The sequence below is a fragment of the Leishmania infantum genome, chromosome 36 (assembly GCF_000002875.2).
Source record: "Leishmania infantum JPCM5 genome chromosome 36".
NCBI lineage: Eukaryota > Euglenozoa > Kinetoplastea > Trypanosomatida > Trypanosomatidae > Leishmania > Leishmania infantum.
Window position 1 is genome coordinate 1,167,001 of NC_009420.2, and position 11,937 is coordinate 1,178,937.

At 60.4% G+C, this 11,937-nt stretch overlaps 4 protein-coding genes across 4 annotated transcripts; all 4 read right to left on the reverse strand.

The window, feature by feature from the left end:
- Window positions 1-584: 584 nt before the first annotated feature.
- S24E-1 (40S ribosomal protein S24e) lies at window positions 585-998 on the reverse strand (the record flags this gene model as incomplete). Its single annotated transcript, XM_001469656.1, has 1 exon — window positions 585-998. One exon carries the CDS (start codon window positions 996-998, stop codon window positions 585-587), a length of 414 nt encoding a protein of 137 aa, XP_001469693.1.
- An 850-nt stretch (window positions 999-1,848) lies between these two features.
- S24E-2 (40S ribosomal protein S24e) lies at window positions 1,849-2,262 on the reverse strand (the record flags this gene model as incomplete). The annotated part of the gene is made up of 1 exon (XM_001469657.1): window positions 1,849-2,262. The coding sequence occupies one exon, from the start codon at window positions 2,260-2,262 to the stop codon at window positions 1,849-1,851; it is 414 nt and encodes a 137-aa protein (XP_001469694.1).
- A 951-nt stretch (window positions 2,263-3,213) lies between these two features.
- On the reverse strand, window positions 3,214-8,367 carry LINJ_36_3030 (conserved hypothetical protein; the record flags this gene model as incomplete). The annotated part of the gene is made up of 1 exon (XM_001469658.1): window positions 3,214-8,367. The coding sequence occupies one exon, from the start codon at window positions 8,365-8,367 to the stop codon at window positions 3,214-3,216; it is 5,154 nt and encodes a 1,717-aa protein (XP_001469695.1).
- Window positions 8,368-9,805: 1,438 nt separating this feature from the next.
- Window positions 9,806-11,857, reverse strand: putative ABCG6 (ATP-binding cassette protein subfamily G, member 6; the record flags this gene model as incomplete). Its single annotated transcript, XM_001469659.1, has 1 exon — window positions 9,806-11,857. The coding sequence occupies one exon, from the start codon at window positions 11,855-11,857 to the stop codon at window positions 9,806-9,808; it is 2,052 nt and encodes a 683-aa protein (XP_001469696.1).
- Between the last annotated feature and the right edge of the window lie 80 nt (window positions 11,858-11,937).

The following is an 11,937-nucleotide window of genomic DNA, read 5'->3' on the forward strand; positions in this document are numbered from 1 at the left end:
GGGGGGGGTGAGCCTGCTGCACTGTCTCCTCCGCAAACGGCACCCCGAGAGCGCGTTGCACACCACCATGCCCCTCACCCTCCAACTGGACTCTTTTTCTCGGCTCGCTCTCGTCGGGAGCGGCAGCTGCTGGCGTGTTGGTGCCTCCAGATGCCACGTCTCCCAGGCGACGTGTGGGGCATCCGTGTGCCTGTCTGCTGTTTTGGGGGGTCAAATAACATGGAGAGACCAAAAGAAAACCAGAAAGAACAGGAGAGGAGGAGAAATCAAAGAGAAAGGAACTTCAGTGCCTGCCAAGACTACTGTGGCTGCTGCTGGCATAGCAGACACCCGCACCTCCTAACGGACCCCCTTCCTCCGCTACCAATTCCATTCCGCCCCACCCCACCCCACCCACTGCCTTTTGGAAAACTCGCCATCACCTAGCGATATACAGGCAAGGCAGGGCCACCAGGGCACCCAGAGAAACTGGAGTGACTGGCAGGCTGCGCGCGTGTGCGTGTGGAAGAAGCAGGCACAAGAGAGAAGGGTCAGGGAGAGGGTAGAGGCGAGATGCAAAGTGTGTGCAGCTGCGGCACGGAGCCTTACTTCTTCTTGGCCACCTGCTTGCCCTTCGCCTTGCCGCGCAGCTTCTTGTTGCGGTTGCGGCGCTCCTTCACCGACTTGCGGGCCGGCAGGCGAGCCTTGCCGAAACCCATGCGGGTCTTGCGGTAGTTGGGCTCGAAGCGCTTCAGGGACGCGAGGTCGTCGTAGATCAGACCGAAGCCGGTGGTCTTGCCGCCACCGAACTTCGTCTTGAAGCCGAAGAGGGACACCTGGCTCGCATCCGGAACCTTGTACAGCGTGGCCAGCTTCTTGCGGATCAGCTGCGTCGGCACGGTACCGCACCAGTGCGGGTGGTTTACCTCCACGATGAACTGCTTGCGGTTGAGCAGCTTGTTCACCTTGAACTGGGAGGTACGGATGCACACCTCAGCCTTCTTCTTCTGAAAGACCATGATTCCTACTGTAATCCTCTTCTATGCATGCAGATGCGAGGCAAAGGCGTATTTTGTTGATGTGATTGGCGACAGATGTGATGAGGGGTTGAGGCCAGGGAGGGTGAGTGGGACAGAAATAGTAGTAGCGATAGTAGCGCAGCGCGGCGCATCACGGAGGCGAGAAGAACTGACGTGCTCGAGGGGTGTTTGCGTGGCAGGCATTGTACATGAAGGGCGAGCGCACATCGGCCTGCAGCACGTGCACCGACGCACGGCATACGTGCGTGGGGGGGGTGAGCTGCTGCACTGTCTCCTCCGCAACGGCACCCCGAGAGCGCGTTGCACACCACCATGCCCCTCACCCTCCAACTGGACTCTTTTTCTCGGCTCGCTCTCGTCGGGAGCGGCAGCTGCTGGCGTGTTGGTGCCTCCAGATGCCACGTCTCCCAGGCGACGTGTGGGGCATCCGTGTGCCTGTCTGCTGTTTTGGGGGGTCAAATAACATGGAGAGACCAAAAGAAAACCAGAAAGAACAGGAGAGGAGGAGAAATCAAAGAGAAAGGAACTTCAGTGCCTGCCAAGACTACTGTGGCTGCTGCTGGCATAGCAGACACCCGCACCTCCTAACGGACCCCCTTCCTCCGCTACCAATTCCATTCCGCCCCACCCCACCCCACCCACTGCCTTTTGGAAAACTCGCCATCACCTAGCGATATACAGGCAAGGCAGGGCCACCAGGGCACCCAGAGAAACTGGAGTGACTGGCAGGCTGCGCGCGTGTGCGTGTGGAAGAAGCAGGCACAAGAGAGAAGGGTCAGGGAGAGGGTAGAGGCGAGATGCAAAGTGTGTGCAGCTGCGGCACGGAGCCTTACTTCTTCTTGGCCACCTGCTTGCCCTTCGCCTTGCCGCGCAGCTTCTTGTTGCGGTTGCGGCGCTCCTTCACCGACTTGCGGGCCGGCAGGCGAGCCTTGCCGAAACCCATGCGGGTCTTGCGGTAGTTGGGCTCGAAGCGCTTCAGGGACGCGAGGTCGTCGTAGATCAGACCGAAGCCGGTGGTCTTGCCGCCACCGAACTTCGTCTTGAAGCCGAAGAGGGACACCTGGCTCGCATCCGGAACCTTGTACAGCGTGGCCAGCTTCTTGCGGATCAGCTGCGTCGGCACGGTACCGCACCAGTGCGGGTGGTTTACCTCCACGATGAACTGCTTGCGGTTGAGCAGCTTGTTCACCTTGAACTGGGAGGTACGGATGCACACCTCAGCCTTCTTCTTCTGAAAGACCATGATTCCTACTGTAATCCTCTTCTATGCATGCAGATGCGAGGCAAAGGCGTATTTTGTTGATGTGATTGGCGACAGATGTGATGAGGGGTTGAGGCCAGGGAGGGTGAGTGGGACAGAAATAGTTCGAGAAGACGAAGCACTGTAATGATTCATAAGGATGGAAGGATGCGGGTGTGGAGTAAGATAAGCGGACCTCAATCGTGGATTGAGGTCTGCGACAGCGTTGCCAACGTCTTTAGCCTACCCAGCCTAGGTGAGATTCGCCCGCAGTGAACAGAGCGCTGATCATGGAAGAGGACGAGAAGGGACGAGCAGCCACACGACCGTATGGGAAAGAAACGCTTCAATCTCCTGTTGCGTGTACGCCCCACACCCATGCGATGGCTCTCGCGAAAATGGCTCCAGGCGTAGGTGCGGGGCTGAGGGCATCGTTGCTGACACGGAAGTAGCACGATCACACTACAGGGCAATCCCTCTTCCCCTCGATGGCCTCGCTGTCGTGCCGAGGTAGGAGATATCCGTGCCTATACGTACTTTTCAAGGTGCACTTCACCTCCTTTTCATTTGTGCGCTTCCACTTCTGGAGCTGTTGCATCTTTTCCATGAAGACGCGACTAGACAGCTGCTTCCTTGGACAGCTACGCGCTGCGACCAAAAAGCCTGGCGACCTGCGCACCCCCCACACACGAGAAGAGAACACACTGGAACAAGCCTATATGCAATGGTCTGTACATGCTGAACGCTTTACATCAAAACAGAAAGCGAAAAAGGGAACAGAGAAGAGGGAGTGCGCGTGTATGTGTGTGCCTATTGGTCTTGTGCAGGAAGAGGGTGGCTGCCTTCACCTAACCCTTCCGCCCTTCTGCACAGACAGACAGACACACACACACACACACACACACACACACACACACACACACACAGAGGCAGACGTGCAGTCGACCACGCGCATTAAACGACAGCGACTGCTTCAGCAAGCGCACTGCAGAGAAGCTCCTCCAGTACCTCCTCCGTTGCCACGGCAGAGCTGGCGTTCCCGCGACTCAGCGCTGCCGCTGCTGCGGTGGACAAGGCTTTTGCGTTGGTCGCCTTCGCGGCATGCAGGACTCGCATATTGGCGTACGTCACGTGACGAGGGGCGCACAAGGCTGTGAAGGAGCTCTGAACGGCGGGCGCGGCGACCAGGGAGCGGATGAGCTCGTCCATCACCCCTTTCACAAAGCACACTTCTGCCGTCGTGGCGGGGCTTGTGGTGGTCTGGGAGGCGACTGGTAACAGTGTGGGGGATACCGGATCAGCGTGGCTATTGTAGAGGGGCGGTGCGAAGGCGGTATTCAGCTTCTCTGATCCATACAGGGCCTCATAGTCGTCCTTCGGCATCACTCGCGCTTGCAGAAGAAGGCTGAGCGACGCGGCACTGCGGCCGCCGTCGTTCGAGGAGTTGGGTCTAGGGAGCGGCGGTGCCCTAGTACGCCGGCCAGGGCGACTTCCACTGTCACTGTGCTGCTTTTCTTCCCCGTCGCTCGCCGCGGCGCAAGGCACGACAGCGCACGTCATAAGTCTCTCCAGCACCTGGCTAGTACTGCCTGAGTAGAAGACTATCTTAAACGTCTGCTCCTTGCCGGGCTTCACAACGCCTTCGGAGGGGCGCACAACGGCCTGTGCGTCACCCCGCTGCGGGCGATCGACGTGCCAGGTGTAGCGCATAGCAGTCGGACAGTCGGCGGCGAGCTGCAATGTGCAGGTGCGCCTACACAGTGTGAAGTACGGGACGGCGCCCAGCTTGCAGACGTCGTCGGACAAGAACGCAGTGTGCGCGCGCGCGGCGAGGGTGGGCGGGACGGCGGGAACTTGCATCAGTGCATGGCCGATCCACTGTATCACCGACGTCGCCGCCACCTTGCGTGGGTGGTAGCCGCTGCCGACCAAATCGACATAGTAGCCCTCTCCCTGCACTGTCTGCAGCAGGACGCTCACGCGGTACTCTCTCGCCTCCAGCGGTCTGAAGTAGAAGCCGATGTGGACCGTGCCGCGTGGCGAAACCGTGCCCCGCGGGTCGACGCACTGAAACACAGGGAAGCCGTAGTGCTCTCGCGTGTGCTCCTGCAGTGCCTTCAAGTCGACCGAGTACTCGGCAGGCTCATCAAACGGGTTTGTTGCCGTGATGAATTGCAGCGGCGGCTCCATGTCGCCGAGGGCAACCGGCATCAGCTCGTACACCTTCTGGTGGTGGAAGTTCAACGCGCGTACCTCAGCAGGCAACGTGCGTCCTTCCAGCACCACGGCGACGCGCCGCCCACCGCGGCCAACGCGCAGCACCATCGGCAGTCGATGGACACCCACCTCGCTGTGCACGTAACGCACCTCAAGCTGAACTGTCTGCCCAACATCAATGCTTCCCTGCTGCGGTGCTACCGTCACGAGTCCGCGATCAATGATGTAGTACAAACTTTCCAGCTCTGCGTTTTCCAGGCACCAGTGCTCTCTGTTCGCCTCATGCTGCGTTGGCAGCATCACGTCGAACGGCGCCGGGCAGTCGCCGGTGTTCTTGAGACACACCTTGACGCACACGGTGCTGTCACCTTCGTGCGCTACGCCAAGATCCATCGAAATCGGGTCCAATCCGCTAACGTAGTGCTGGAAGGAGGCGTGTGCGCTATTGATGCTATCCTCAGGCTCCGCAGAAGCCGTGGCGAGCTGCGCGTTGATGGCGTTGAGACTGAGTTGCTGCCACGCCAGCGGCCGCGCCACGCCGGGGAGGTCGACGTCCACCACCTGAACTGCCGGGTGTGCGGCCCGTAGACGCCAGCGGCAATGGGGGTGCCGTTCGGCCTCCTCTGCGGTTGATGCGTTCGGCACGTTGGCCACGTCGGTGGACAAGCCGCTAACGATGGCATAGACGAGGAACTCCGTCAAGCCCGGCGCAGGCTGCGCCGCCACGAGCACTGTTGTGTGCGTGCGCGCTGGTAGGACACCGCGGCTGTTGTGAAGGCGCGGCACCACCGCGGCGCCGGCTCCCGACTTGCCGGCGTGCACCAGCATGGCGCGTACATCGTACTGCACATCGCAGTAGCCGCTATTATACAGTGTGAGGGCGGCCTGCTGCTCTCGTGTGTCAGCGGCATCTCCGATGTCCATGATCCGCGGCTCCACCTCCACGTCTCCGTACGCGCCTTCGCCGAGCACGCGCAGCTGCTGACAGTACCGAAGCTGCGCCGCGCCCGGCGCTGCCGCTTCCTCGGCTCCCCCTTGCACGTAGAGCTGCAGAAAGCCGTCGAACACGCGAGGCTGCTGTGGGCTGAAGAAGAGCGTGACGGGGAGCCGCGCACCGCCGGGCACCACACCCTGCTCGGGCTCCATGCGAAGCACCCCGAGAAGCTCCGCTGACGTGTCGAAGCGGAACTCCACTGGCAGCCCCGTCGGGTTGCGTACCCACGCGCGCTGTTGCGATTCGCCCGAGACGCAACTCGGCGGCAGCGTAATCATGCTCAGCGGCACCGTCACGTCTTCGCCAACCTGGCGCCACTGAAGCTGCGGAAGGCATACTTCACCGAAGAGGTTGAGGTGTGTGATGTCCGCGGCAGCTAATAGTGCAGCACTAGCGGCGGGGGAGGCGGTGGACTGCATCAGATTTGCGTCCCACAGAATTCTGGCCGACGCCGCGTACTGCGCCGTGTCTCTGGGGCTGAATTTCACCACAAGCAGCTGGCGGCCCAGGGCCGGCACGACGCCTGCAGTTGGGTACACCGAGAACACAGCCTCGCCCACCTCGCCAGCCTCTTGCTGCGCTGCTCTTGCTTCCACCGCAGCTGTTGAGGTTTCTTTCTCCGGTGCCACAGGCTTCATATTCGGTGGCACGACGACTGCACTAACCTGCTTGAGCATGACACCGGTTACCTCGTAACGCACTGGCGTGGCAGCCTTGTTCTGGAACGCTATCACTTGGTAGGAGGAGCCACCGACGCGACACGCCGGCAGGCACACCTGACGCGCGTAGCTGATGTGGCTGGATGTGCTTTGCTGCTGTTGCTGCGATTTCTGCTTCGCTGAGGTGAAGACAGAAATGCTGGCACTCGTGCAGGTCACTGTGAAGCACTGCGGCGGCACCACGCACGCGTCCGGCGCCAAGTAGAAGGCAGACATGGACTCATAGTTCACATAGCACTCGAGCGTGCAGGCGGCCGGCAGATCATTGCTCACGGTGCTGCTGCACTGGAGCTGGAAGACGGCAGAGCCGTTAGGAGGGACAACCTGTTGCGTGGGCACTACCGCGTACGGGCACGCTTGCAATGCGGGTAGACTCCAGGTAGCCACAGCGGTCGCATTGGATGCATTCATGACCGTCACCAGGTGCCCACGCAAGTCGCTGCCGCTTTTTCCACCACCGCCAAACGTGTAGAGAGGCTTTGCATCGACTCCGAAGGGTGTGTCGATGGAAACGCTGCCGTCGGCTGTCTCCAAGTTGCTCAGCGGCACGCGCACTTTGCGTTTTGCTCCACACATGACCACATCGGGGCTGCGGACGTCTTCCTCGATACGCCGCCAAATTTCGAGCGTCGCAGCAGGCACGGAGCTGCGCCGGCCTCCGCGCTGGCCCTTCTCATGCCTGCTGCCCATCAACTCGTCCTCTGCGGCTGTTGCCGCCGCGGCGACGGTCGAAAGTTGCTCCGGGGTGAGCAGCCCCAAGCCTCGCTCCATCCGCAGCCGCGCCGCCTCGACGTCCGCGAGAGCCAGCGTCGGCGGCCGCAGATCGCTAGTGTAGGCACCGCCTAGCACATCGACCCCCACCACATCCTTTGCGCCCTCGATGAGCAGGTACAGGCGACGGTAGTAGAGGATGGGGTGCGTGGGCCGAAAAGTGATGGCCACCTGCAGACTCGACTGCGCCCCAACAACACCGCTGTGAGGTACTACAGTAAAGGCCGCCCCCGGCAACGTGTTCATCCACGTGAAGGGGGCGTCCGTTGCCGACGCGTTTCGCAGCGTCAAGTGACGCGTGCGCTGCTTCTCGGCGGGCATGTGCTCCAGGTCCACGGCCTCGTAGTCGAGACTACTGATCGATGCTGTCACGCGCGGGCCAAGCGTCGTTCCACTAAGCTCCACCTGCAACGAATTGCCATGCGCGCAGTCGAACTGAAAGGTGTTGAAGTCAATCACCCCGGGACTCCCGGGGGTGTAGTGGATGCGCACCGGCTGCACCGCACCGCGCGGCACGAGAAAGGCGCCTTCACCATTCGGGTCGTCTTGCTCCGCCGCCACCTTTCCCTCGACAACGAAGCGGAAGGCGCACATTAGGCTTTCATCCACGCGCCGAATGCGCACCGATACAGGCACCGGCGAGGGGTTGCACACGTGGATCAGCTTGCCGCTGCTGCTGCCGCTGTTCTGCTGCGCTTCCATTTGCACCACCAGCGTCCTCTCCTCCGCACTCGGTTCCTGAAAACAAATATAAGGGTACTTGCCGATGCCGGATATCTTGAGGGCGGCGATTACGTCTTCAGCTCCGGTCAGGCGGCACACAGCCTGTGCCACCATTGTGCACCCCTCCGTCGGCGTGAACAGAAGTGTGATGTGCATTATCTCCCCCTCATCCAGCACGGCGTGACTAGGCAGAATGCAGAACGGCGCCGAGACTTCCCAGCTGAACTCTACCGGGGCGGTTCCGCTGTTGCGCAGCTGCACCTGCGCGTGCGCGGTGGAGCCGACGGCGCAGTAGCCGAAGTCGTGGCTGGGCGGCAGCGTCAGCTTCGCGTACGGCGTAAGACAGTCCAGTCGTACCTGGAAGGAGCCGCGGCCCTCCACAGTGACGGTGACGGCGTCATGCAACTCCACCAGCTCTGTAGGGCGAAAGGAAATGACGATTTCGTGTGAAACGCCGCTGCTCAGCGTGATTGGCTCCGGAAAAGGCGTAATGAAGGTCTTGCGGTTCACGGGCAGTGAAAGCTGAATTGTCTGCGAGGCACGGTCAATGTTCTTGACGAGAATCTTGCGCTTGTACTCCTTGCCCGGCTCCCACTCTTTCCATGTGAGGCGGTCTACGCAGTCTACCCCGAGCGCTCGCTGACGCTGCTCGCGCCGCTCCTTTCTTGCGGACACCTCCGTCATCTTGCTGCCGTCCTTCGGGGATTACCAGAGTGCGCGCGTCTGTGCGGATGAGCTTATCGTGTTCCTTCAGAGCGCTTCTCTCTCGCCTTTGCGCCGCTGTGAAAGGGCACGACGAGATCCTCCACCCTGGCACGTGCTCCTGCAGTGATGTGAGCTGGTGTGTGTGTGCGCGCGTGAACTCGCCAGGAAAGAAAAAAGGAAAGCAAAATGCGCGCTTCTCTGTGCGCTTGCGATTTGAGCACGGACAGACACGGCGGTGGTTGATGCGGCAAAGAGAGCACGCGCGCGTGGGCGAAGAGAAACAAGGGTGAGGGAAGGGAGAGGAGGGACACATGCTGCTAAATGTCCTGAGCAACCAGCAGGAGGTCGCTGCGATGCACGAGGAAAGGGCGACACCAGTGCTGACACACTTTGTCTTCTGTATGCACTCTTTTCAGCGTTCTTATATCGTCACCCGCCCACCCACCCACCCCCTCTTCCACCGCATTCCGATGGGCGAGCTACATTGGCAGAGAACATCTGCCCCCCTCGATCAAGGCAGCTTACGCGGCACCGCGCGTTCTTTTCGGTGATTTCGTTGCGACAGTGCCCCAACACCCTAATGATGCGGGCCCGTCAAGCAGCCTGCACAGACTGTCCTCGGGCACAAGTGCAGGCTCTTGGCGGACAGGTCTGGGTGGGGACTGACCCAAAGAGACGTGCGATCATCATGAGAGCACGTTTGTACAAGCCCACTACGAGTCTTGTCGGTGATTCAGAAAATATGTGCATCCACCTGCTGCTCTGTTTCACCCTTTTTGCTGCGTTGCGGTGATGCGGGGCTCAATCTTGGCCCTAGACTGCGCGCTGTATGCAGTGGAATCGCCGGGGGCTGGACGACGCCAAACGGTGTTGATTGGCCCGGTTTCCTGACGCAGCCGTGGTGCAGCCGAAGCAAGTGTGCTGTGGTTTTGTATACGTATAACTGTTGACCTGGGCCGTGGTCGAATGGAGACGCTGAAAAAGCAAGAAATAATGGTACCCCAACACGAGGCAGTGCTGGACCACCTACTACACGCAGGGGTGGTGGGGGGGGGCGGTGGGCCGGAGGGGTGACGTGGGTAGAGACACAGGGGTCAAAACCGCAATGCATGAGATGATGGGTTGCACAGCAGTAGCTGGAGAGAAAGGAAAGCAGGTAACAGCAACAACGAAAAGACGCTGCAAAGCCAAACATAATGAACACACAGCCCAAGAAGAAAACGGCACGACGCAGCGACAACAAATGACATCGCTCCAAACACGCAACCGTAGGGATGAAGACGCAGACAGAGCAACCGGAGCTGTAGAGCATTCGATGCCATACAACACGTTCAGGCTGATTGCTTCCACTGAAACGACCTCGAAATCGGCGTTTCGGCTGCTCTCTTCGTTGGCCACCCCCTTCCTCCGTCTGGCTTCACTTTCCCTCAGTGGACCGCCATCCGCGCAGTACGAGGTAGCCGAGTACAAGATAGACCACCATGCTGAACGCGACAACGAGCATGTGCGATCTAATGTCCTTGGCATACATGCCCTGCGAGGCCGCGTACGCCGTCCCAGATGTGATGCACGGCGCGATGTCGGACGGCACGGAGTCGCAGACGAAGGTCAGCCCGTCAAACTCGTTCGCCACCATCACTGAAAAGGCAAAGCGGGCGAAGGAAACGTGCTTGATCCAGCGCCACATGAGTGGGATGCTGTTCAGACTCACCAGCATGCCGCCTGTTGGCAGCAGATACAGCACCAACAGCAGCGAGGTGAGAATGTTGCCGGTGGCGTAGTCCTTGGACAGGTTCGACATGAGAAGGCAGAGAGCGTAGCTGTTCAGCGTGACCAAGGCGCCGACGCTGTCGAAGATGAGAAACTTCGCGACGGTGCCCTGCAACCCAACTAGGAGGTAGACAATCAAGTTGAAGACAAAGTTTGTCGCCACCACGATGGGCGCATCTTGAATAAACTTGCCTATATAGTACGCCGATGTGCTGTACATGCCGTTGCGGTGCTCGCGCGCGTAGATGGCGCGATCAGTCAGAAACATCTCGAGGCTGCCGAGGGAGGAGAAGGTACTGATCATCATGATGAAAAAGAGGACGCCCATGCGACTGCGGATGCTGTCCTGCGAGTTTCCGACTTGGTAGTAGATCGTGCCCGTGAGAAAGGCGAATACAATAGCAGACGTGACGGAGACGTACGTCGCGACAGGGTCACGGCAACGATTGCGCAGACACCGCATGGCGATGCACCGCACTTGTGTGGTCCACCTGCGGTGATAGGCGCGCACTGGGGATCCGGTCGCGGTCAGCGCCGCTGTTGCCGCTCTGGAGGAGCGTTGCAGCTCGTCGATTTGCCGCATAACGTCGGCTAGGCGTAGAGAAGAAAAGGCGGCGGCGATGTCACGGCCTTGCGTTGGCGCTGCCGACGGCAACCGTTCCCACCTTTCCTTTGAGTCGACTGACGGCGAGGGTAGGCTGAGCTGATTTCCGTACGTGGCTGCCTCCACTGCCGCCGATTGCTGCGCCTCTTCTGACAGCCACGCCTCCTCCTCGACTGGCAAAACGGAAACGGCGTCGATGAGGTAGTCGGCTGGGTTGCTCGAACAGCCGGAGGAGAGGCCGATCTCGGCAAGAAACCGGACCGCGTCAGCGGCAGGTCCGAAGTACGCTTCCTCCCCGACTCCGTTCAGCAGCAGAACGCGGTCAAAGACCTCGTAGATGCGCGAGCGCGGCTGATGGATGGAGAAAACAACAGCCACCCCTGAACGGGAGAGCGAGCGCAGAAGCGTGAGGAGATGCAGCGCCGTGAAGGTGTCGAGGCCGGTTGTCGGCTCATCCAGGAAGAGCAGGGACGGCAACGTCACCATCTCTGCGGCGACAGCGCACCGCTTTCGCTCTCCACCGCTGATGCCGCGCATTAGTGCGCTACCGATGCAGCTGTGGCGCACGTGATAAATACCAAGCTGCCGAAGCACCTGAGACACCCGACTCTCCAGCGCCTCTTCCGAAATAGTCGGCGAGGTGCGGAGGGTGGCAGAAAAGCGGACCACCTCCTCGACGGTCACATAGCTATGCATAATGTCCTCCTGCTGCACGTAGCCGCTGCAAAGCCGGAAGGCGGCCGGCTCAACGGGCTCTCCGTTCAGCATAATTCTACCTGTGATGTTGCCCTTGCTTTTCATCTTGCGCTGCGCTAAGATATCGAGCAACGTCGTCTTGCCCGCCCCAGAAGGTCCTAGAACGGCGAGCATCTCGCCACTTTTAACGTAGCCGGAGACATGTCGCACGAGGGTGCGGCTTTCCCCTTCGTCAGCCCCGCTGACGGTATAGCTGACGTCTTCCCAGGTGAGCACGGCCGTGCGGTGCGAGGAGGCTGGCGGCGGCGGGGACGATTCCGGTGACTCTGGCGGGGAGTGCGACAGATGATGAAGCAGCCCAGCGTCTGCGCGATCGGTAGGTGGTGCTGGAGACGACATCGGCACGGCGATGGCTGGGGCGAGGGCCGAGGAGAGGTAATGACGTTTGCGCAAAATGAGGAAACCGTTGCTGTGGAGGG